The sequence below is a fragment of the Malania oleifera genome, chromosome 10, assembly GCF_029873635.1.
Source record: "Malania oleifera isolate guangnan ecotype guangnan chromosome 10, ASM2987363v1, whole genome shotgun sequence".
Lineage (NCBI taxonomy): Eukaryota > Viridiplantae > Streptophyta > Magnoliopsida > Santalales > Ximeniaceae > Malania > Malania oleifera.
The window spans coordinates 7,274,713-7,300,712 of NC_080426.1; the positions used below are offsets into that span (position 1 = coordinate 7,274,713).

The 26,000-nt window shown below is 37.5% G+C and overlaps 1 protein-coding gene across 1 annotated transcript in view; it reads right to left on the minus strand.

Annotated features, from left to right (window-relative positions):
• Positions 1 to 907: 907 nt before the first annotated feature.
• LOC131165835 (BTB/POZ and MATH domain-containing protein 3) overlaps positions 908 to 26,000 on the minus strand; it is a 38,940-nt gene continuing 13,847 nt past the window's right edge. Inside the window, exons 3-4 of the mRNA XM_058123940.1 lie at positions 25,428 to 25,704; positions 908 to 1,350 (exon numbers count right to left, since the gene is read on the minus strand). Of these exons, the coding sequence (XP_057979923.1) occupies positions 1,118 to 1,350; positions 25,428 to 25,704 (510 nt within the window). The 3' untranslated portion in view covers positions 908 to 1,117. The remainder of the gene's footprint in view (positions 1,351 to 25,427; positions 25,705 to 26,000) is intronic.

Sequence of the window (26,000 nt, forward strand, 5' to 3'; positions counted from 1 at the left end):
GGTATGACTTCGACGGGCAGCCAGATTCCACCATGATTGCACACCCAAAGGTTGACCCTGTTTCTGGCGAGTTCTTCGCTCTAAGCTACGATGTCGTTCAAAGCAACATATCAGGTACTTCCTTTTAAATGTCAGCTTCTCTCTGCTCTATTTCTGCTGATGTACAATATTATTTTTTTGTCTTCAATAATTTGACATTGCTGCCTCATCAAACTGTCAGATAAAGATAATTTATGACTATAGGTATCCATTTATTGGCCAAGCCATGTCCACTCACTCCCCAATTAATGCATTCATCGCTGGAAAAACTCCCCTGAGGAATTACTCAGTCACTCCTCTCTACCTCACATTCCCTCAAATAATAATAATAATAGTAAAGAAGTGAATTACTCTTTCCGGCAGGAGTCTATGCAGACGTGGGGTGATGGGCGGTGATGAGGAGGATCAAGAGGGACCTACCTTGCTCGAGGCCGGAGAGAGATAGCGTCGTGGTGGGGTACGTGACGAACAGTGTTTGGGTTCAACCCGGATATGGGGATCTTGTCTAGCCGGAGATGGGAATGAGAGGGAGAGAGAGAGAGAGAGAGCCAGAGATGCAGCGAAGCAGCTGCGATTTGTGCCAGCAACAAACTAAACGCGCCGGGAGGGAAAAAAACATTTCCATGCGAATCTCGTAAAACCATCCTGCGAGATTTGCCTGCCACGCGTCAGCACATCAACTCCCCTATCCGTTTAAATCTCGCAGGCCCATCCTGCGAGATTACGTAAGCCTTAAAATGAGAAAATTTTTCTCAAAGTATTTTTTAATATTTTATTATAAAATAATAATAAAATGGGAAAAAACTCTTTATGTGAAAGCATAAATTATATTGGAACCTTTCCCACAGATATGAAACCACGCGTGTCATAGCTGAAAGAGGCAGCAATGCATATTGGCTGAAAGCCAAAAACTTTTGCCCTACAAGAAAACTAGAACATGATAGTAAAGAACCAAATTAACACAGTTTACTGATCACTTGTTAATATTAACATGGAATGAGCTGCAGTTCTGTTAGAAGCCATACCACTCTCTAGGGACTCTAGTTTTGGCATTCTTGCACTAAAATACCTACATGCACTAAAGCCGCCTGCGCAAGCGCCTGACATTGGGATTCACCGATTCTGCCGCAGCAGTCGCAGCCACAGCCCCATCATCTGCTAGGACAAGTGCGAATATGCTGCTGCCACTCCTTTTCCGGCTCAACAGGAGACCCGAATTCTCATCCACTGAAGCAATTGTTCCCAACAGCTCAGATAACAATGAAGGACAGCTCTCTTCCAAGTATCTAAACCCTTCTGACTGCATCACCACTGCAAAACACAGGAAGAATTTCAAGATGCAAAAGAAAAAGAAATAAGCACTAGAAGTTAGGTGCACAAGGCACAGAAAATGTTGTGAACATGTATCACTTCCTTTCTCTTCTCCCTCCTTTTCCTTTCTCCCCTCGATGGGTGGAGGAAGGGGGGATTAGAACCAGGGAAGTAAAAAACAAAACAAAACAAAACAAGAGAAAGAAGAAGATAAATAAACAGAAGTGGAATCACATGCTATTCCTAAGGATATGTGGCCATTGCAGAACTGTTGGGCAAGATGATGGGAATCCAGAATGCGAACACAACATTTGCAATTAACCAAAAAGGATGATGATAATAATAATAATAATAGTCAGACTATCAATGTAAATAGGTGATTAAGCACTCAAAGAATATGTCTATTGCCTATCAAAATCTATAAATAAAATTAAAAATGGGATGCCATTTTCTTCTCAATTAATTTGAACATTCAAAATTCCCACAAACTACGCCATCATACTAAGTGCTTCTGTATATAAATTTACAAAACCAAATCAAAACTGTCCACAGCTACGGCAACGCGCTAAACAGTATACATAGACACAGATACAAAATACCTGTGGCTACAAGTATCACAAACTTACTTTGAATGTAAGCCCCAATTTGACAACTCTTTAAAAGGTGCTTTAAAAACTTGAGGCTTAAAATGGTGTTTGCACACAATAACTGTTATTTTGGAATGTTAAAAGAAGTGCTTAAAGTACTTGAAAAAACTTCTTGCTTAGACTTAGTTTTAATAAGCATTTTAGAATGGCTTCTATGGCACTTTTCATAAATGCTATAACTCCTGTGGAACAGCAAATTTGTAAATTATAATTTATAAGCAATCTAGGATGGCTTATGGCACTTTTTAAACATTTGAAAAAATTTATAAATTGTACAATTAAATTTATGTATAAATATATTTATTAAATCCTAAGAATTATAAATTATACTAATGACTTTTCATATAATTCATACATTTTATAATTTATTTATTTGATTCTAATATCGGCAAAATACATAAATTATTTTTTAAAAAAAACATTTATCTCAAAATTTTCATATATTAAATATATAAATTTATATGATATATAATTATATAAATTATTTTCAATAAATTAAATATTTAATTTAATATATTAAATTTAAAGTTATTATTTTAATATCTATATAACATAATCTAATAGGATGAATGGAAGAAAACCAAATTGAAATTGCACTAAACAGAGGACTAACGTATTGATATAAAACACTAAACCAGAGACTAACCACTGATACTGCAAGTAAACATGAGCACATGCATCAGAATCAGTTCATCTCAGAAAGAGAGCACACTAGTTTGCTCAGATTTTCTATTTGGACTCGCAAGATGCATCCTTGGTCAATTAAGTTCTAAACACTGCTAATACCTCCAGATGACTTCAATCAGGAGAAAAATTGCAGCAAACAAGCAGCTAATTGACATCCGTAAGAACTGGGAATCCCCAAATTTCTTGAGGGGTTTTTGATGCAGAACAAGAAGCCGGACAATATATGGACCCTCCTTGGGTGCTGTTTGAGAGGAATTGGAATATTGGATGAGAAATTACAAGTTCTTGAGCCCAGATAAAGGAGTAATTAATTAGGATTATGCTGATGTGAAAGTTTGTTTTTTAATTTGTGTGTCTGGGGTTTATTCAATTAGTTAGGGGTTTATTAGTATTTTTTTAGGATTTCTATAAATTTAGTAGACTGTATTCTTGTAGGCAATTTTTTGTTGTGACTTTGAATTTGGAAGTTAACATGCGGTTTTCTCTAGTATCTCCTTCTCCCTCCTCCTCCTCCTCCTCCTCCTTTTTCCCTTCTCTCTCTCTTCTCTTGCAGTAAAACCTCACTGCTGCTCTAGAGAGCCTGATTGCAATGTCCATTTTTCCATTGTAATCCCCCATTTTCCTCTCATTCTTGCTCTTACTCTGTTCTGTTAATTTCCAGGCCATCTTCCCACTGCTAATTTCTACAGAATCCTTTCTCCATACTTGATTTCTTCTCTCGTCTCTCTCCTTCACTACCCTCCTTGGTTGTACTGACTTCTTTCACGCTGCCGCCGCCACCACCACCACCACCAGACCAACCACCCCTAATCAACCACCACCCAAAAATTCATCTAGAGGATCCTCACCGGCAGTGCACATGCACCACTCCAGCTACTAGTGTGCGGAAATCTCTCCTGAAACTGCTGCAAGTTCCAGACTTGCAATAAATTGATTCCAGCCACAAAGGGTTATTTCCATGATATTTTAATCTGCAAGGTGCTATTTCTGTTGCACACATAATATTTTGTGAACAAGTGCAATATTTAGATATTAAAGTCTATTACTGCACCATCAGCACTTTGGAGCATGGATTTGTCAGTGTCAGCAATAAAAATCAGTACACATTGCTGCATTTATGAGTGTACAATTTGTGAGACTATGTGTGAACTGAAGATGATTCTTGAGAAATTGAGTTAGTCTCCTGGGCAAATTGTGTAAAGGCCCTTAAGGGCTAGTTGCAGTATGTATGTGTGCGCGTGGTGTATATATAAATCCAGCAACATGGTGACAGGTTACTGGGAGAAGGAATGGATTTTGTCATACTCTGAGCATAATGTCAAGCCATTCCATACCTTTTTTCCATTCATTAAGAGAGCTTGTGCCATTTCTTCCCTAATGATGTGAACTCTCCGTCCGCACAAATGACTTCAACTTCTCCTCTATTAGGTGTCATTGTCTTTAATGGTGATCTAGTTGACTAACTTCCAATTGGATCTTCGGTGTTGGTGTTGGATGGCTTGAGGGTTAGTTGATGTGAAACATGGGATGCACCTTCATCCGAGCCAGAGGATCAACCCTATACGAGGCCTTCCCAACTTCAACAAAGATGGGGACTGATCCTTCAATTTGCAAAATAGTTCCCTACCTCGACTCTTTAGTGACTTGATCTGTTCCAGATGAAGCTTAACAAGCACCAAGTCACCCACATTGAAGTGCAACAGTCTTCTCTCATAATCTACCCACTTCTTCATCAGCTTGGAAGCTTTCTCTAGGTACACTTGGGCGATTACAGCATTTTGTCTCCATTATTTGGTGAAGATATATGCTCTCAAAACTCTTTCCTCTATATGGCTCGTCCAATGTGTAAAGTGTTGACTATTGACCTATTGCAAACTCAGAAGGACTTTTGTTGGTTGTTGAGATCTTTTGGACAATGAAAACACAACTAAGCCATGCTAAGTAGCTGCACTCAGTTCTTTTGGTTGGCAATGATGAAATGGCACAAGTATTCCTCTAATTAGGGGTGGGCAAGAAAAAATGAAAAACCAAACCAACCCGAGCTGAAAAATCGGTTAACCATTTTTCAGGTTCAGTTTTGGTTCGGAGTTCTTAGTTTTTTTGGTTATCGGTTCGGTTTTGGTTCGGCCCATTCAATAACCACAATTAACTAAACCGAACCAATATTCTATAAATATACATATAAAAAACATATTATATATAATATAATATAAAATTTTAATAATTTAAATTTAAAAAGTTGTATTAATTTAATATTCTTGCTTAAATTTTATTTTAAATATTTTAAATTTACATGTTGACTATTATCAAAGAAAAAGTATTATTTTTAGTCACTTTAAATTTTAAAAATACTAAACAATTCAGTTTGGTTAACCATTGGATATTAGTTTAAAAACCGGTTCATCGAACTTTGGTTAACCGTTTTAAATGGTTTAGTTTTGGTTTGTATTTTCTAACGAACCGAAACTTCGGTTCGGTTAATGGTTTGAGGGTAATGCTTCGGCTAATGGAACCATGCCCACCCCTACCTCTAATAGCCTATTGAATATCTTTGTCTGTCCATTTGTCTACAGGTGATGACTCAAAGAGATGTCAAGTTGTGAGTTAAGAATTCTGAAAAATTCTACTCGAAAGTTTCCTAGGAATCTTAAGCCTAGATCATTGACAATATCTTGGGGAACAACCCAATACTTCACTGTATGCTACATAAATAGTTGTGTTGTCTCCTCACACAAAAAGTTCTTTGGTGGGGGTATGAAAGTATTGTACTCCGTGAACTTGTCTATAACCGCAAGTGCAGACTGTATAGACCCCGCGTCTCTTAACTTTGGGCAGGTTGGTGATGTAGTCAAGTGAGACACACTCCCATGGTCTCGTTGATACTTGAAGATTACAACAACCCCACAATCTTCTTCGTTCCACCTTGTCTCGCGGGTAGGTGGGACAAGTTCAAGTATACTCAACCACCTCATCACACGTGTGGCCAGTACCTCTACTTCAACAATTCCATAGTGTGAAACCATCCTAGGTGGCCTGCCCACATGGTGTCATAGCACTCTCTCAACAATGTCTTCTTGAGCCACTAGCTCGACGCATAAAGAATTGGTTACCATGTGTCATTAGCAATCCATTTTCTATTCAGAGCTGCCTCGTTGACAAAACTGCTAAAGAAGGCTCATAGGTGAAACTAGACAAAAGAACACTAGGGAGCTTTTTGACGACTTGAAGGATGTCATGATTCAAGATCCATTACTTCCTTTTCCCAACACCATGAAGCCCTTCGAGGAATAGATAAGTGCATTAGATGATGCCTTTGGTGGAGTTCTATTATAGGATGGACATCCTATTTCGTACAAGAAAATGAGATGTTAGTAGTGGTAAATGGTCTTCACATGTCGCAACACTACCTACTTGGGTCAAAGTTTGTAGTGAAAATAGATAACTCATTTGGTAGTCACTTCTTTAAGCAACAAAAGCTATCCCCCAAGCAAGGGTGGAGGAAATGTCTATCATCACGTATGGAAGATGTCCTATGGATGGAGCTTCTAGAAATGGAGTTACTTGTATGCAACTTCATATGGAATCTAACTCAAAGCCTTATGACATATCTCGGATTGATAACACTCTTTACATGTTTGAAGATGTTTGGTTCCTATCCAAATGGATAACTATTTTGATAATGTTTGGTGTGATATCATACCCATGAATATAGGTCGTGCACTCCTTGGTTCTCCTTGGTTGGATGATTTGGGTGTGACTCAAGGACACAAGGACACATATATCTTCTGCTAATTGTAAGAAGATCATTTTGAAGCCCACTCTTCCAACCAACTAGGATAAAGAATTTGAGATTATTGATCATATCAAAATTACTCAACTTGAAGATACTACAAGCAAGGAAGCAAGTGTTTGAAGACATCCAAGGTCTTTCAAACATTCCCATTGTTGAACGAGTAGTTCCCAATGTATCCTGACAATTCTTAATTCAAGCCTATGGTGTTGCCAACGGAATGTGGTTTCCTGCATCACTCAAGCACCAACCTGCAAAGAGTCCAAGTTCGTTTCTTACTTTGATCCTCCAACACTTCAAATTCAAGGCTGAATATTTGCTAACTAGGGAGGATTTGATGTAGGGCAAGAATCCAGACCATGGGTAAAACCTTGTTTTAAGACTAATTTAAAAGATTTAGATCAAGGGATTATTGGGTTTAGTTAATAGTTTATTGTATGTTTAGTTTACTTAGTATAGGATTATGTATATTGGGGGCTTGTTTGTAATATTTGCATATTTTTGGGGAGTGTCAAATTTCATATATCTTTAGGGGTATATGTGTAATTTTTTGTGTTATAGGATTTCTTTCAATCATTATTAATGGAGAATCTAAGTTGTGGTTTAGGGCTTCAAGGGGTGTTAGACAAGGTAATATGCTCTCTCCTTTTTTGGCACGTGGTTCTCATGGTCGATTTTTTGAGTAGATTGGTTGTCAGTGAATTGAGTTTTTGAGGAAGGATTGGGAACAAAAGCGTAGGAGTTATCATGTCTCATCTTGAGTTTGTATAAGACACAATATTTTCTTAGAAGATAATAAGGAGCCTTTCCCAATGTCCTAGGTATTTAACAACTCTTTGAGCATGTTTCGAGATTAAAAATAAATTTAAGAAATATTGGGATAGCAAGTACTAATCCAAGTGATACTTGATCTTTGGAACTAGCCTCTTTCCCTAGATGAGGCATTTTAGAGTGGTCTTTTGATTTATTTTTAGAGTTCCTTAAGGAGGTAATTGGTTTTTAGGCTCTTTTCGGTGAAGGAAGCATCAAGATGGGTGGAAGGTGATTTTTTTCTCAAGGTGGTGTCATGTAGGCTTGTCTCTTTAGTATCCCTATTTATTTTCTATCCACTTTTAGAAGGTGTAGCTCAAAGTATCGAGAGAGTCACGAGATATTCTAGCATAATGGAGAAGGATCATTTGGTTAGTTGGGAGGTGGTTTGTAGGCACAAGGAAGATGGAGGTTCGGTCTTGGTATGTTGGTGTCTAAAAAACATTGCTCCAATAATGCTATGGTGTTGGCTTCCCATCAAGGATAATTCCCTTTAGTACAAAGTTATTGGAAGTAAATTTAGAAAGCACAAAACTGGATAGGATGTGAATATGGGGATAAAATGTTCCCTTGAGAGTCCATGACGGTGTATTTGAGAACTTTGTTCTCTTTTTATACCAAAATTGTTGTTTGGAATGGATTTTATATTCATTTTTGGGAAGATATTTGGGTCAGTGATTTTGCTATTTAAATTTCTTTTACTCATCTTTATCACCTACCCTCATTGCATAGTAGTGTTATTTACTCTTTTTGGATTACCAATGATAGGGAGGTGGAGGGACTCTTGACCTTCTTGTGTTTGCTTAAGGGTTAATAGGAGGTCATTTGATTGCAGGCTCCAAATTCATATGTGAATTTTTCTTTTTTGTTTTTTGTTCTTAATAGAGTTAATACCAACAATATGTTGCAAAGCAGGAGGCCTTCCATGGCTTTATCATTTCCAAATGCATGCACCCTTAGAGATTAAAGCTTTCATTTGGTTATTGTTCTTAACAGAGTTAACACCAACAATTTGTTGCAAAGCAGAAGGCCTTCAAAAGCTTCACCTACGATTGTGTGCTCTCATTGTTTTCACAATTCAAAATCTATTTCTCATTTTTTCTGCATTGTTCTTTTTCGTGGAAGGTATGGAATAAGTTGCATGGTGTCACAAACATACAAAATTTCAAGACAACGAGGAATCACCCTTGCCTTGATCGATCTAAAGCGTGATGAAGTCATGCCCTTGCAGTGACGAGAGTCACAAGACTACATCAAATCATGTCCATCCACACCCATACTCCTCCATGGGAACATTCTAATGTCCAACACAATGGTCAAGTTTTACAGCTTGAAAGCCCTCGTCCCAATTAAGGTCATCACCAAGGAACCACGATTCATACACTAAGAGAGTTAAACTCACATTCCGCTAGCATTCTAGGTAACTCTCATCCCCACAACATAATCCTTGCGTCAAAGTACATATCACTTACCACCCATTAGCAAGAGATGGCATTGCCCAAAGTATATAATCGAGGGCCAACAAGGGCGAACATTGCAACCTTCGGGTCAAGAGTGACACTCGACTTCATTCTCAAATGAGTAGTCCACAAGGCTTCCAATCCCACACGGAAAGCCCAAGACATCCCTCAAGCATGTCCAGAGCCCACCCCTGAGCCCTCCTTTGGGTGCTCACTAACACCCATTAGGATTTTGAAGGAGGTAGTTCACTCACCTACTCTTCCCCTAAGGTGGTGTTTGGTAATTAGTAATCAACTCTAGGAATCGGAATCGGAATCGGAATGGCTGATTTCCATTCCAAACATTTGTTTCACAATAATCTCATTTTGATTCCCATTCTATGTAGAAATGCTATTCCTCCTTTTTACCTACATTTTGATTCCTAACTCTTACTTTGGAATCAAATTCTAATTCCTAAAAGCACAGTATTTATTATAATATGATAATTTATTATAATACAATACATAAATTTTCAAAAAAATATTTTTATTATGATATCATTATTAATATTTTTATTATATATAATAATGTTATAGCATATAAAAATTAATAGAACAATATTAAATGTTAAATATTATGATGAACCTGTGGTATGATTATTGATTTATTATATTATTATTTTTAATCTTTAAAATAAATAAAATAGAATGAAATATTAATTGTCATAAATTATAAATATATAATCATAAAATTTAATAATGATATAGTATAGAAAAATATATAATACTTATTGTATATTACATATATGCAAGCACATATATATTATAATGTAATATTATATATAATATAATAAGATATATACTACATAAATATTAAAAAAATAACATTAATATAAAACTATATCTAATATAATATAATATGTTACATAAATCTTAAAAAATAATATTAATATTATAACATAATTAAATATAAATATATAATATTATTTTCAATATAAATAATTTAATCATTATTATTAATATTTATATTATGTATAATAATATTATAACACATAAAAAGTAATAGAATAGTATTAAATTATAGAATATTGTAATATAATTGCAGTTATTATTATGTATAACCTTAAAAAAATAAAATATTAGTTATTAATATCATTAATAAAAATACATAATAGTAAATTCTAATAATGATATAATATATATACATACATATATATATATATATATATATAAAAAGAATAAAATGCTATTTCGTAATAAAAATATAATGCTATGATGGTTGTTTTACTATATCATTATTTTATATTAAATAATAAATGATGTTATAATATTATAATACATGAGATTTTTATTTACATTTAATAAATTATATACTAAAAAATAATAGTTCTAAAATATAAGATAAAATATAATGTTAATAATATAGTTAAAACAAAATAATAATAATAATAATAATAATAAAATATGATATGCAAAGTATAATCAAGTACATAGTTATCAAAATGATTTTATAAAAAAAAATATTTATTACATAGCTTAATAAAATAATATTATGTAATAATTACGTATTTATAATGTTATTATTCCATATTAAACTAATTGAATAATTTTTTTATACTATAATGACATAATTGATAAATTACACCCATTTCCGATTCCTATGTTTATAGATACCAAACACTATCATACAATTTTGATTCCAATTCCTTGCTAAACCAAACATGAGAGAGGAATCTGACATTCTGTTTTTTATTCTAATGAATTTCAATTTCGATACCGATTCTGATTCCAACTGTGAACCAAACACTACCTAAGAGTAATCTCTTCGAAGTATTCTCGTTCACGTATGAGTAACCATCCATGGGTTTAAATGACCATACATCATAGTCCAAAAATGCCAACACGGTAATTGTTTGGATCCACCACAATATCACAATGACATACTGAATCCATTCCATGATATCTCCATAATCGAATTCATGTTAATCAAAGTTTCCTCGAAGGCAAAACAACAAGCCAAAGCCATGTATCACGGTTACAAGAATTGTAGCACTATGACATCTTCCCTCAACTCATCTTATCAACATCCTCGTCGATTACATGCACATGGTAGAACTCCCCAAAACTAAAAGCAGGAGGCTTCAAAACAATCAACCTCCAAGGATCCATCTCTCCACAGCATCTAGACCTATCTCTAATCCCACAATAGCTTTTAGCTCAACATTCTTGAACCCACCGACTTCCTCCAAACTAAGAACTAAACTACAATTCTAGTCCCTTTGAGACCCACTCTCTAATCACTAATTCCTTCATGAAATTGCCATGTCCGAGAACATTGCTCAACCCCATATGTTAAGGACTAATATACATTCTCAGCCCACAGTCTAATAGCAACATAAGCTTTTAGGTAAAGTGATTATCTAACATGATATCAGAGTTAGTTACTAGGAGTTATCGGGTTCTAGTCTCGTTGCCTACATTTATTGTGTGGTGTTTAAAAAAATTATTGTATTCTTTGTAATGGATGTTATTTATCATGTGTTTATCTCCCCACGTGCTGACAAGTTGTGCATGTGGGGGAGTGTTTAAGGCCTAATATACATTGTTGGCCCACAACCAAATAGTTTCAGCTTTTAGGAAAAGTGGTTATCTAAAACACTATTAGCCATCAACCATCCATTAAACCACAAATTCCGTAGACAGCAACCACTCTTTACAAACACAACTCACTAATCATTGACATGGACTGGTATTTCATCCTTGTTCTCAAAACTCAAGCTTTCACTAGAGTGAATACGGTCCCTCAATTGATCCGCCAACTCAAACTCTCACTCTTCAAATCAATCAAAACACACATCAATGCAGCCCAAGGAGCTAACTCAAAATCTTATTCTGGTCATGATTCCACCACAACCCAATTTTGACACTCTAATTTGATACCATCTTCTAAAGGCAGATGCAGCTTCCTTTATAGTCTTGAGAGGTCTATTCAAAACCCTTATTATGCCAACGATTTTGTTAATTTCCCTCTCCACATTTCATCATCTATAAAGAAGGCTCCCACACCAAATCCATAGCAAAGTCCAACACCTAGTATACCCCTTCGAGGATAACTCCACCTCCTAAAGGCACTGCAAATTCAAACATCTCTCAAATCTAGGGCTATCATGTCCAGCAAGCCATCCAAGCTCACTTTTTTGACATTCCATTCCAAAGGTGAGTGCCCAGCCCAGAGTCTAACAAGACTTAACTCCAAAAATGAAAGGACGCTCTGGAATCTCCCACAGCTTGACCAGTCTAAAAAATTCAAGGTTCACATCCCTAGTTCCTCAAAGTGAACCCCAATATCTACTTGAATCCCATGATTCCAAAGTTGATCAATCAATCCTTCCATATCCAACCACACATGTCCATTCAAACTTCTTCAAGTCCCTAAAGGTTAATATTCAACTTACACCTCAAGTGTCAATAGTCAATATCATATCATAATTTCCGTCATTCTGTATCCTCTTAACATCCCAATCTCATCCCCAATAGATGCTTAAGATCCACATTCACTTATCCTTCGAACAAACAAGCTTTGAACATAGTCCATCGTCGTTAACTTTCTCATAGCATTGTCCTCTAGCTTTCATATGCTCAAGCTTTCATATGAATGAATTGCTTTTCTAGCCAGGTGGTGTAAGAGTAACCTATACACAACAACAAACAAAAAAGGCCTCTGGCCACAAATAACACATGTGCCCACAGGCAACATGGCTCAAATGCCCTCTGGAAAAACACATCCCAATGCCCGCTGGCATGGGTAAAGATTGGTCCAAAATCCCAATGGTGCAAAAGCTCTCAACCGTCAATTCCACAAATGTGGTCTTCAACCACGTTCCCACCAAACTCAAATCGTAGGAACATTTCAGGGATCCAACAAAGTCCCCTAAGCAACGTCCACAGTTCCCTTTTGAGTCTAATACCCCACCAAGTTTCCTTCACTGCCATGATTAACACAAGTTATACCTGTGTGGCTCAAAGATTGTCTGTCCAGGGTTCTCACAACTCGTTCTTTCCTATAGACCCAAGCCCACCTCTCTCTATTCAAACTTTTAAAGTTCAGTGAAAGACACCCTCGGCCAAACTCCTACAATTGTCCTCTTCCATTAGTCCAAAAGTATCATCTCTGCCTATGGAAGGGCAACACAAAGTCTCACCAGATAGACATCTAAGCACCAATGCAAACCACAACAAGACAGCTCCCACAGCGGGGCCTTAATGCCCACCCCAAGAGCACAAGGTATTCTTATTACACCCTCACCACTTACTAGCGCATAGGGCACAATCAAGCATCCCAATATTCACAAGATAGTCTATTGAAGGCTTTAGCCGTAATAACCCATGAATCAAATGACACAAGGGGAGAGAGTGACTGACACAAACTCAAAGGCAAATTGATCCTTCCCCCACTCAATGTCACATATTGAATTCTCACAATAGAGTTGATGCCCACAGTATCAATCTCGTTTCAGTTCTCTAAGGATAGACCCGGATACCACTTGGCACAAACGTGCAGAATTCCAAGGCCACAGAACCACCCTTCCCTTGATCTGCCTAAAGTGTGATAGAGTCGCACCCTTGGGTTTTCAAGAAGCATTTATTTCATTTTAAGTTCCTATACTCCACTATCAAAATTATTCTAGTTCCTAAGCACCTATTTCCTATGACAAACTATTTCCTAGGAACCTCATTACCTATGTTTTAAATGTTTTATTTTACTTTTGTATTTTCTTTAATCTTTTAAGAAGTCATCTGCAAGTTGTGCGCATGCAAGGCTATAAATATGCCAACACTTGTATTGTAAAAGGCATCTTGCATTATCAATTATAAAAAAGAAGCTTTTGCTTGAACTTGTGAATCTTGTTCCTATCCTTGTGAGTGAGTAGTGTGAGGCGACGTTCTGTATCCCCGGAGATTGGGTGGTGAGAGACCACGAAAACATCAACATCATCATCAACACTACACACCCACACCTCTTTCATAACTTACAAGCACAACCACCTCAAGCTTCATTCTTGTCCCAAGATTCCTAAGGATCAACAAGCTTGTTCGTGGTGCGATTGAGTACTCGTGTGTCTTGGTGTTTGACATTCTGTACCCTTTTGGTAAGCTCATTTCAATTCCATATTTGTGACCATCTAAAACAGCCCCTAAAAGTACCTTGTAAGCCTTGAAACTCTACCCGAAGCCTTGATTGAAAAACCTTGTTCATTCTCTTTGAATCTTCCTAGATTTTCAACATGAACATGCTTGTTAGTACCATACTTAGGGATATTTGATTTGTACGCTAGGACTTGTAATCTAAGACTTCTAATATAACATATTTTAAAGTAAACTTGATTACTTGAATGAAATGATCAACTAAAGACTTTGAACAAAATGATATATGTTTTCAAAATCTCAACAACTTGTGATCATTAGAATATGTTTGTGATGTTCATGCTTGGTTAATTCAATTCTTCTCATAGATTGTGATATTGTGTGTGCGCTACAAAGAGGGTCAACCATAGGACTAGGGCTACTTAGAACCGTCCTACATCATATTGGTATCAGAGCCTAGGTAAGGTTCACATTTGACCCTACTTTGTGTGACCAAACATCATTCCAAAGGGCTGCCCTAGTGCTGGCCGAATCCTTCCCCAACCCCTACGATGTCTACTCGATCCGAGAATCCTTACCGAGGTCGTAGGACTAATGTTGAGAGAGATGCCTCAATGGATGAGCTTCAAGATCAAGTCCGTGACTTGAATCAAGAGCTAGTTGAGGCACGCCAAAGACTAGATAGGTTGGAAGTCCAACTAGTCCATAACCCACCCCAAGACAATTTAGAGTCGTACATTGAGCGAGGCAATGATGATGAACAGCCTAGAGAGCCACCTATGCCTCCTAGATAAAGACCTCATCTTCCTCCACAAAGGCAAGTGAATGGCCAAGATGACTTTGTTAGGAGACCCCCACGTCATGAGCCCTATGCCCAACATTGGGGTGATGAGGACTTTGACGTTGATGACTTTCAAGGTAGGTGACCTTACCGTAGGGACCATCGTGATCCTTACAAGGATGTGATGACGCAAGTAAAGATAAAGACCCCCACCTATGATGGACAGATGGACCCTAAAGTCTCCCAAGATTGATTGACTGAGATGGATTTCTATTTTGACTGGTATAGGATGATTGACCCTCATTGAGTTAAATTTGCAAAAATGAAGTTGACGGGGCTAGCCAAGCTCCATTGGTTGAATGTCGAGAGGCAAGAGGCGAGATTAGATCATAGGCTCATTGAGCATTGGGACCTAATGAAGGTTAGGTTGAGGGAGAAGTATGTAACTCTTAGCTATAAAGAGTACCTTATGGATGAGCTCTACAATTTGCGTCAGGGTAGCATGACCGTGTGAGAATACATGAGTCAATTCGATGAGTTGTCTATAAGATGTGGTGTCTATGAAATCGTTAGTCAGCAGATCCCCTGATTTCGCATAGGATTAAAGCCTGAACTAAGGACAGAACTATTTCCCCATCACATTGAGTCCCTTGAACAGGCCTATAATTTAGCTCATGACTTTGAGCAAATGAATAAAGGCCCATGGGAAAACGATTTGGTGCCTCTTCAAATGAGTTATATTCTTGAAAGGTACAGAGTTATGACAAGTCCCGACCAGCACAATCAGGTCAAGTCACCTCTCAAGGGAGAATTCCCACAATCCAGGAGCCTATGGACAAGGGAAGAACACCCATGACTAGATCCTCTCGCCAGAATTCTGGCAATGTAGTGTGTTTCAAGTGCCATAAACAATGACACTTTGCCAAACAATGTCCAGAACTTGGCACTTGATAGGGAAGATGGTGAGGACGAGCCTAAGGAGGATCCAGTATATGTTCCTGAAGTTGTACCAAGTGAGGATGAGTTGTCAAGTGAGCCAAATGAGAGTGCCCAGTTGAGTGTGATGAGACGCATTATAATCATTCCCAAGGACCAGGAGGACTAGGGTCGCACTTCTATTTTCCATACTTACATCAAGTGTGGGAGTAAAAGTTGCAAGATGGTCATAGATGGTGGTAGCGGTATGAATGTTGCGTCTAAATCCGCAGCTGAGAAGTTGGGATTGAAAGTTGAGTCACACCCACAACCATATAATGTAAGCTTGGATTGATGTCACTACCATGCCCATGAGCCATAGATGCTTAGTCCCCATTAAGATTGGTGATTATAAGGACGAGATTTGGTGTGATGTCCTTCCCATGGACGTTGCCCATAACCTTGGTTGTATAATTTGGATGTCTCACATAATGGGCGTGCCAACACTTATTCCTTTAGATGTAATGGCAAGAGAATTGTTTTGAGTCCACTAGAGTCGAAAGGTGAGAAAAAGAATAGGGAAAAGACAAAAACTAGTGGAAAATCATTAAATATCATGAGTAAAAAGCAGTTTAAGCAGGAGATTAGAGATACACAGGCAGTGTATGTGGTTGTTACTAGGGAGACTGAGGCGCCCCTTCCCAAGCGTGAAACACCACTGGAAGTATCATCCATACTTTCTGAGTTTCAGGATGTCATCTCTGAGCCACCTAATGAGTTACCTTCCATAAAAGACATCAACATGTCATTGCCCTTGTTCCTGGTTCATCTCTACCTAATTTACCACATTATCGAATGAATTCGAGAGAACATGAGGAGTTAATGAAACAAGTGAATGAACTAAGAGAAAAGGGCTTTATTCAGGAGAGCATAAGTCCATGTGCCTGCCTTGCTCTCCTCACTCCCAAGAAAGATGGCACTTGGAGGATGTGCATCGATAGTAAAGCAATCAACAAGATCACCGTCAAGTATAGGTTTCCCATACCTAGACTAAATGATATGCTTGATCAGATGGTAGGATCCAAGATTTTTTCAAAGATAGACCTTAAAAGTTGATACCATCATATTAGGGTCAGACCGGGAGATGAGTGGAAAACTGCCTTCAAGACAAAGGATGGGTTATATGAGTGGTTAGTCATGCCATTTGGGCTAACTAACGAACTGAGCACTTTCATAAGAGTTATGACTCAGGTACTAAGGCCTTTCATTGGACACTTCCTTGTAGTCTACTCAGGTATTAAGGTCTACTTTTGAGGGAGCAGAAGTTGTATGCCAATTTAAAGAAGTGTACTTTCATGACTACAAATGTCATCTTCCTTGGTTTTGTTGTGTCTGAGCATGGCGTTTCTGTTGACCCTGATAAGGTCAAAGCCATTAGAGATTGGCCTACTCCTTGAAACATACATGATGCAAGGAGTTCTCATGGGTTAGCCACATTCTACAGGAGGTTCATCAGAAACTTTAGCACCATCATGGCCCCCATTACAAACTACCTCAAGAAAGGAGAATTTACATGGTCGAAATCTGCGACAAAAGTCTTTTTGGATATAAAAGATTTGATGACTAAGGCACCATTGCTACACCTCCCAAATTTTCAGGAATTATTTGAGGTTGCATGTGAGGCCTCGGGTGTAGGCATTGGAGGAGTACTTAGGAGGGACACCCCACAGCCTTCTTTAGTAAGAAGTTGAGTGAGGCAAAACAGCGGTATTCCACCTATGACAGGAAATTTTATGTTGTAGTACAGTCACTGCGACACTAGAGACACTACCTCATTCCTTAGGAGTTTGTCTTGTACTCAAACCACCAGGCCCTTAGGTATTTACATACTCAGAAGAAGGTAGGGCATAGACATATGAAATGGATCGAGTACATACAACAGTACACCTTTCTACTCAAACACCGAGCTGGTGTTGAGAACAAGGCTACTGATGCTTTGAGCCAAGTTGTAGCCACCATACAAACTCTTCAGGTGAAAGTTGTTGGCTTCAATAGCATCAAGCAACAATATTCTCAATGTGAAGACTTCTGTGATATCTTTTTTGATTTGCTACACGAAGTTCCTAGATCTCACCCAGACTTTCTGATTCATGATGGATTTCTTTTCAGAGGGGCTAGACTATGTATCCCATCCACATCTCTACATGACCAGCTGATTTGGGAATTACATGTTGGAGGTGTTGCGGGTCACTTCGGTAAAGATGAGACCATAGCTATGATTGAGGATAGGTTCTACTAGCCTAGTCTGAAGAAAGATGTTGCTAGGATTGTTTCACAATGCCGTACTTATCAGACAACGAAAGGTAGGAAACAAAACTCAGGATTGTATACCCCTTTGCCCGTGCCACACATTCCATGGCAGGATATCAATATGGACTTTGTGTTAGGTCTCCCCAAAACTGCCAGAGGAAATGATTCAGTGTTTGTTGTTGTCGACAGATTTTCAAAAATGTCACATTTTATTTCATGCAATAAAACACATGATGCCTACAGGATTGCCACTATATTTTTCAAGGAAGTAGTGAGACTTCATGGTCTTCCCAAAACCATTGTTTCTGATAGGGATGTGAAGTTTGTGAGCTACTTATGGAATATCTTATGGGCATTACTAGGAATCCAGCTCAAATTTTCTAGTGCATATCACCCACGAACTGATGGGCAGACTGAAGTGGTAAATAGGAGCCTTGGAAACCTATTCAGGTTGTTAGGAACCCTGAAGATCTTATTCCATTACCACCTGAGTCAGAGAGAGTAAGCAGACTGATGCTTTTGCAAAGCACATACATGATTTACACTCTCAAACAAGAATGAAAATTAATTTAAACAATGAGCATTATAAATCTATTGCTGATGTACATCGCAGGTTGTAGGAATTTTCAGAAGGTGATATGGTTATGGTTTGAATTCGCTCCGAACGGATTCCTTCAGGAAAGGTAAGAAAGTTTCATGCCAAAAGATGGGACCATTCAAAGTTCTCAAGAAAATAAGTTCTCATGCTTACATGTTAAATATTCCTGATGATTTAGGTATAAGCAATGTATTTAATGTTGAAAATCTAACGCCTTTTCTAAATGCTAATTCTTTTGCAGAACCTAGCCCTACTAACCCTCCCGATGAACCTACTCCATTCATAACTCCAGTTGCACCAGAAAAGCCAAATTTACCTTTGCCACCACCATTAGTCCCACCAAAGAAAGTTGAGCAAATTGAAGACATTTTGGATGTTAAAACAACAAACACACGAGCTGGAACATACTAAAAGTTTTTGGTCAAATGGAAAGGGAAGCCGCTGTCATAAAGTTGTTGGATTCTTAAAGATGATGTCCTTCGTCTCAACCCAGAGCTGTATACCGAGTATTTTCGACATAATTCTCCGGAGAAGAATTCTTTTCGGTCGGGGAGAGATGATGGGGACCAACATGCACCTTGAGTACCTTTCGTGGATATTGTGACACGTGGACAGCCACCCGAAGTCCACCATTGATGTGAACTTTATTTGCAGCAATTGAAACTTCTCTTAGAAGCTAGCTTGCAAAGAGGGTGACAACTTGCAAGTCAAAAGAGTCTTGGGTTTTCAAGAAGTATTTATTTCATTTTTAAGTTCCTAGACTCCACTATCAAAATTATTCTAGTTCCTAGGCACCTATTTCCTATGACAAACTATTTCCTAGGAACCTCATTACCTATGTTTTAAATGTTTTATTTTACTTTTTTATTTTCTTTAATCTTTTAAGAAACCATCTACAAGTCATTTGCATGTAAGGCTATCAATATGCCATCACTTGTATTGTAAAAGGCATCTTACATTATCAATTAAAAAAAGAAGCTTTTGCTTGAACTTGGGAATCTTGTTCCTCCCCTTGTGAGTGAGTAGTGTGAGGCAACGTTCCGTCTCCTTGGAGATTGGGTGGTGAGAGACCATGAAAACATCAACATCATCATCAACACTACACACCCACACATCTTTCATAGCTCACAGCCACAACCACCTCAAGCTTCATTCTTGTCTCAAGAGATTCCTAAGGATCAACAAGCTTGTTCGTGGTGTGATCAAGTACTCGTGTGTCTTGGTGTTTGACATTCCGAACCCTTTTGGTAAGCTCATTTCAATTCCTTATTTGTGACCATCTAAAACAACCCCCTAAATGTACCTTGTAAGCCTTGAAACTTTACCCGAAGCCTTGATTGAAAACCTTGTTCATTCTCTTTGAATCTTACTAGATTTTCAACATGAACATGCTTGCTAGTACCATGCTTAGGGATATTTGATTTGTACGGTAGGACTTGTGATCTAAGACTTCTAATATAACATCTTTTAAAGTGAACTAGATTACCTGAATCAAATGATCAACTAAGGGCTTTGGACCAAATCATATGTGTTTTCAAAATCTCAACAACTTGTGATCATTAAGAATATGTTTGTGATGTTCATGTTTGGTTAATTCAATTCTTCTCATACATTGTGATATTGTGTGTGTGCTACAAAGAGGGTCAACCGTAGGACTAGGGCTGCTTAGAACCATCCTACATTAGTTCTAATCCCCACAACACAGCCCTCGTGTCAGAGTACCTATCACTTACCACCCACTAGCCAGAGCTAAGGGAAGCAACACCAAACATTATTTGAGTAAGATATACAAGGGAACAACATCCCTCAATAGTCCGTCTAAGATGACACTACCCAAGAATATGTAGTCAAGGGCCAACAAGGGCGATCTTGTCCTCTAGGTCAAGAGCGACACGTGACTTATTTCTCAAATAAGTCCCAATCCCACATGAAAGCCCAGGACATCCCTCGAGGATGTCAAAAGCCTGCCCTTGAGCTCTCCTCAGTGTTCACTTAGTGCCCAATATAGGATACTAGAAGATAGTTCACTCACCTGGTTCCCTCAAGAGTAATCTCTCCAAAGCATTCTCCTTCACATACGAGTAACCAACATGGGTCTAATGATCATACATCATAGCTTGAGAATACCACCATGGTAACTTTTTGGATCCACCACAATGTCACAGTGACATACCAAATCCATCCTATGACACTTTCATAATCGAATCCATGTTAGCCAAAGCCATGAGTCGCAGTTACAAGAATTGCAACACCGTGACACATGGCATTATTGGAGAGCTTTGGTTTGGCAGATTTGATGGAGGATTTGCTGGCTATTTCCTTTATGAAGTAGCTTCATGGAGGTGTAGAGGTTTGGCTGCTTTGAGGGGTATCTGGTTGGAGCAAAATACTCGTATCTTTATGAAGAAGAAGATATTGGCCTTTGCTCTAGGAGATTGGGAGACAATTCAGTATTTGGCCTCGTCATGGGTCCAGCAAGGTGCTTTAAGGCAATGTTTTGAAAATCGGATTAGACCATCCGGTCAAACCGGTTAAACTGGGAACTAGCTCACACTCCAATCCAGTTCTTGTCAATGTTTTAACAAGGTCAAAACCAGGAAAACTGGCCAAAGCAGGTGAAACCAGCAAACTGGACAGAACCGGGGTCATGAGAGAAACTTCAGTTTCCCCCAGATCATGATTTGTTGTGCGCAAATTTGCACAGAGAGAGAGAGAGAGAGAGAGAGAGAGAGGGGGAGTGAGAGTAGCAGCAAATGGCAGCAAATAGTCCATCCAATTTCATTGTGTTCAGCTGACAATATTGATTTGCAGCCAGCAACCAACCGTCTGACACAAAAAAATTTATCACGGCAAACAATATTGCTTTGCTATTAATTTCACACTGTAAAATCTGCAATGGGAAGGGTGGGAGAGAGAGAGAGAGAGAGAGAACAGCGAGGTCAGGTTTGCAAGAGAAGAAGTGACGAACAGAGAAGGGAGGGGGGAGGAAATTGAACACAACAAAACAAGAATTAAAAAGTATATAAATTATCGTAAATATATTATTATTATTATTAATATCATCATCATCATCATCATCATCATCATCATTATTATGAAGGATTTTTGGGACGTGGGAAAAGTTGTTGAGACTTAGGAGTCTTGGGACTGGTGGTTACCCGTGGAAAAGGAAATGAAAAGGCCGGCCACTCAAGGATAAAAATTAAATAGATAAATAATATAACAAAAAATAAAATGCAAATACAAAATAAACCAGTTCTTTAGAATCGAACCTGGGTTTCAAGTGGGGAAAAACCATCAATGCACAACAATAACACATTATGATGTTACCTAAAATATATATTAATAGGTATTGAACCAGAGTGGTCGTACCGGTTAGACCGCCTGAACCGGGAACCGGATGGTCATCTGGTTCACCTTCTGGTCCAGGTTTAAAAACATTGCTTTAAGGGGGCCGTTTTTCAAATTTACAGTGTGACTGGATGGTTGTACATTTTTTTTTCTCTTTGCTTCTTTAAGGGGATTTCTTATGCTCCTTGTACATTCCCTCTTTATTAATGATATCCCTTCTGTTGTTCCCAAAAATTTTAAAAAAAAAAATCTAAATACTGGGTACACATGTAATCAAATTTCACGTTTGAAGGGGATATGTTTTTGTTTCAGGGACCACTAAGTCAATGCTCAAGGGGTAATTTGCAAGTTAACTGGTGTTGTTTGTAAAAAAGACGCTGTGGGATTACTATGGAATAACTTCCTCAAGCATAACAATACTCTAATGAAGACCAACCCTCACCTTTTTTAAATTTAGGTAGCTTACACTAAGTAGAATAATTTGATGGCAAAGTAGAATAATTAGGTGGCAAATCACAACTAGGAATATCTAGGATAGAGAAAGATTGGTAACAACGCCAATCATTTTACACCCATGGCGTGCAACCTTTTGCTGCAAATGCCACTTTCTTGCCAAAAAACCAATGCGTGACAGCCGCCTCTTCCTTTACCACCAAGCACCCCACCCCTTCACCTTATAAACTCTCCTGCTCATTAGCCTGTTCTTAAGAAGGTCGCCGCCTCCCATCTCCATGGCCTCACCCATCCCAACCCCAAAATGGCCATAACGAGATCTCATCCCCCTGATTCCCACCTAATCAGATACACAACACATGTACAAGCCACACCATCTCTCTCTCTCTCTCTTAACGATGGAAGAAGAACAAGAAGAACAGAAGGAGAGGAGGCAACCACCATCACCGTAGTACAGGCCTGAGGAGTGCACTCAATGCAGTGTCTCCCCACTTCAAATCTCTCTCTCTCTCTCTCTGAGTAGCAAAACCACCCCAACCATCCAACCCCCATTTTTATTTCGTTGTCATTACCATTATAATTATTGTTTCTCTTTTTGAAAAAAGGCATAAAGGGAAAAAAAAAATTAAGGCAAACATTCAAACATACACACACACACACACCATCCACCCCCCATTTTTCTTTCGTTGTCATTACCACTATAATTATTGTTTCTCTTTTTGAAAAAAGGTCTAAAGGAAAAAAAAAAATTTAAGGCAAGCATTCAAAGACACACACACACAAATCATTTCATTTAATAAAATAAAAATTTTCAAATAAGAAAGAAAAACTGAGAAAGTTCAAAATTTCTTTAAAAAATAGAAAATAAAAATCCGCAAAAAATCTTGGAGCAAATTTTTTTTTAAATTAAAAAAAAGGTCTAAACAAAACACAAAGTAAAAATTTTAAAAAACCAAGAAAATAAAATGAAAGATAGCTCAGAAAACAAATGTGAAAAAAACTTTTAAGGTGAAAATCAAATAACATAAAAAATAAAATTAAAAAAATGAGAAATTTTAAATGCAGAAGTCATCAAAGAACCAAAATAAATAATAAATAAATAAAGTAAAATAAAACCACCTTCGGCAAGATTTAAGGAAAAAAAAAACAATAACAAAGAAAAAACAGAAATCAGAAAATAAATTGTTACAAAAATTCTTGAAAGCACACAAAAATTTAAAATAAATAAATCCACAGTAAAAACAAAATAATCCAGGAAAAAAAACATGAAATTTCAAAAAAAAAATAGTAAAACCAAAAACAATAAATGGAAATACAAATAAATAGAAATACATAATATAGAAAATAAAATAAAAAGAAAAGAGTACAGAATTAAAAAATACAAAATACAAAAACAGAGAAGAGAATTTCAGAAAAATCTGAAAGGGTCGTGTCAGTGGGGTATTCATGTCTATTGAATACATTGTTTTATTATAAGTAGAATGAGAGGCCGCCTCATTGGTTTGGGCTGTTGACTCCCTCCCTCCCTCTACACACACACACACACCATGAAACATAGCATACTAGCAAAAACCAAGAAAAGAAAATGAAAGAAAGCCCAGAAAACAAATGTGAAAAAATAAATTAAGGTGAAAATCAAATAACATAAAAAAAGGAAAAAATCAGAAATGTTATATGCAGAAGTCATCAAAGAAACAAAATAGGGAGAAAAAAAAAGTAAAATAAAACCACCTTCGGCAAGATTTTTTAAAAAAAAACAAAAAACAAAAAAAAGAAAAAAGAAAATAAGTTGTTCTTACAAAAATTCTTGAACGCACACAAAAATTAAAAAATAAATAAATAAATCCACAGTAAAAACAAAATAATCCAGAAAAAAAATCATGAAATTTAAAAAAAAAACAGTAAAAACCAAAAACAATAAATGGAAATAAAAATAAATAGAAATACAGAATATAGAAAATAAAATAAAAAGAAAAGAGTACAGAATTAAAAAATAAATAATTCAAAAAAAGAGAAGAAATTTTCAGAAAAATCTGATAGGGTCGTGTCAGAGGGGCATTCATGTCTATTGAATATATTGTTTTATTATGAGTAGAATGAGAGGCCGCCTCATTGGTTTGGGCTGTTGACTCCCTCCCTCCCTCTTCTCTTCTCTACACACACCATGAAACATAGCATACTAGCATCTCTAAGGAAGGGCCCAAACCATCTTACAGATTAAATAAAAATCCACCACTCTATACTTCACAACTAATTCCCATGAGCCCCAAATGGGCATCTCCAAAGCATCCATTCCCTTGGGCCTCCAAATAAAAGAATCAACATTTCTAGAAGGGACACAAAACTATTGAGAAACAGTACAACAAGAAGCCATATTCTGAGTTCAAATGCCTAATACTTTGGTCAAGGGTGAGACTCAAGGAGCTAAAAGGAGCATTTCACTTGTCAAGAGACAAGAGTGTGTCAAATCAATATAAACTCTTAAAACTGCACACAGATGTTTTGAAGGTCAGGCCTGGTGGCTGGAGTAGAGGACCATTGAATGGAAGCTCGAAGACGGCTTAAAAGAAAGCAAGTTTCTCAGCTATATCCACAAGAGCTATCACCCTACAGATGAAGCATGCCACACAGTGATGGTCCCTGACAACCTACTCATCTTGCAGCTACTCTTTGCAAATATCCTTGTAATCGGCTCTTAGCCTATAGCCCAGATTTCCTAATTCAACCCCATGCATATGTCAAGTCAACTACAAATGCCCATCAAACCTCATTCCAAAAGAGATCCTACCACACCCTCCAGCTGAATACCTTAGTGGCACAACATCAATATCAAAACTATCCTCTTGGAGAATCTATTCTCCCCTAGATCAAACCTGCTCAATTCCACCATTTCTTTCAGCTCAGGAGTCCGTCCACTACCTAAAGTAGCATCACAAGAAACATTAATGGAATCCTGAAAAGCAATGTTTCTTAATAACCTTTATGCAGTCAGTATTTAAATCTCAAATCAACAAATATTTTGCACATTAAAAGGGTCACATGCGAATGTGGAAACATCAAGAATACTGCTGCAGATCAAAGAAAACAAGAAAAACTGAAAATGACATAACCTGAAACTTTGCACTGCTCAGGTTCTACTGTCAACACGCACCTCCCAAATTTCCTGGAGTGGCAGCAAATTTCAAACAAACATCCTTGAGATTTGAACAATGGTGCTGCTCAGCTAAGGCAAGTGTTGTTGCCACTGTGTCAGCAGTAACATCTTCACACAACTTTGCTTCACATAATAGTTTTAGCCGATCCAAATTAAAGCGGTCAGCAGCAGCCAGAAGATGCTGCACCATGTTTGTTAATGTGCACATTGAGGTTGAGCCCGTAATATCATGTACATCAGGAAGTTTATCCGAGTAAATAAAGAGGAGCATAGCCTGCAAAGCGGATAAAAGCCAATCAAAATAATCTAGGCCTGCTTCTCAACCAAGAATAATTGCACATATCAAAAATCTACTCACATAGATATTAGCCACAAACTATTTTCACCAACGGACTCAAAAAATATTTGCAAAAAAATGGATATTAGAAATAGAACCAGTTTCAAAACCCTCTCACCCAGACATTAGACTAGTGAAGCAAATTCAATCGGACCTATAAAGTTATAACTTCTAGATATAATGTTCTCTACATCATCAGTGTAACGACCCGAATTAAAAATGGAATTTAAATG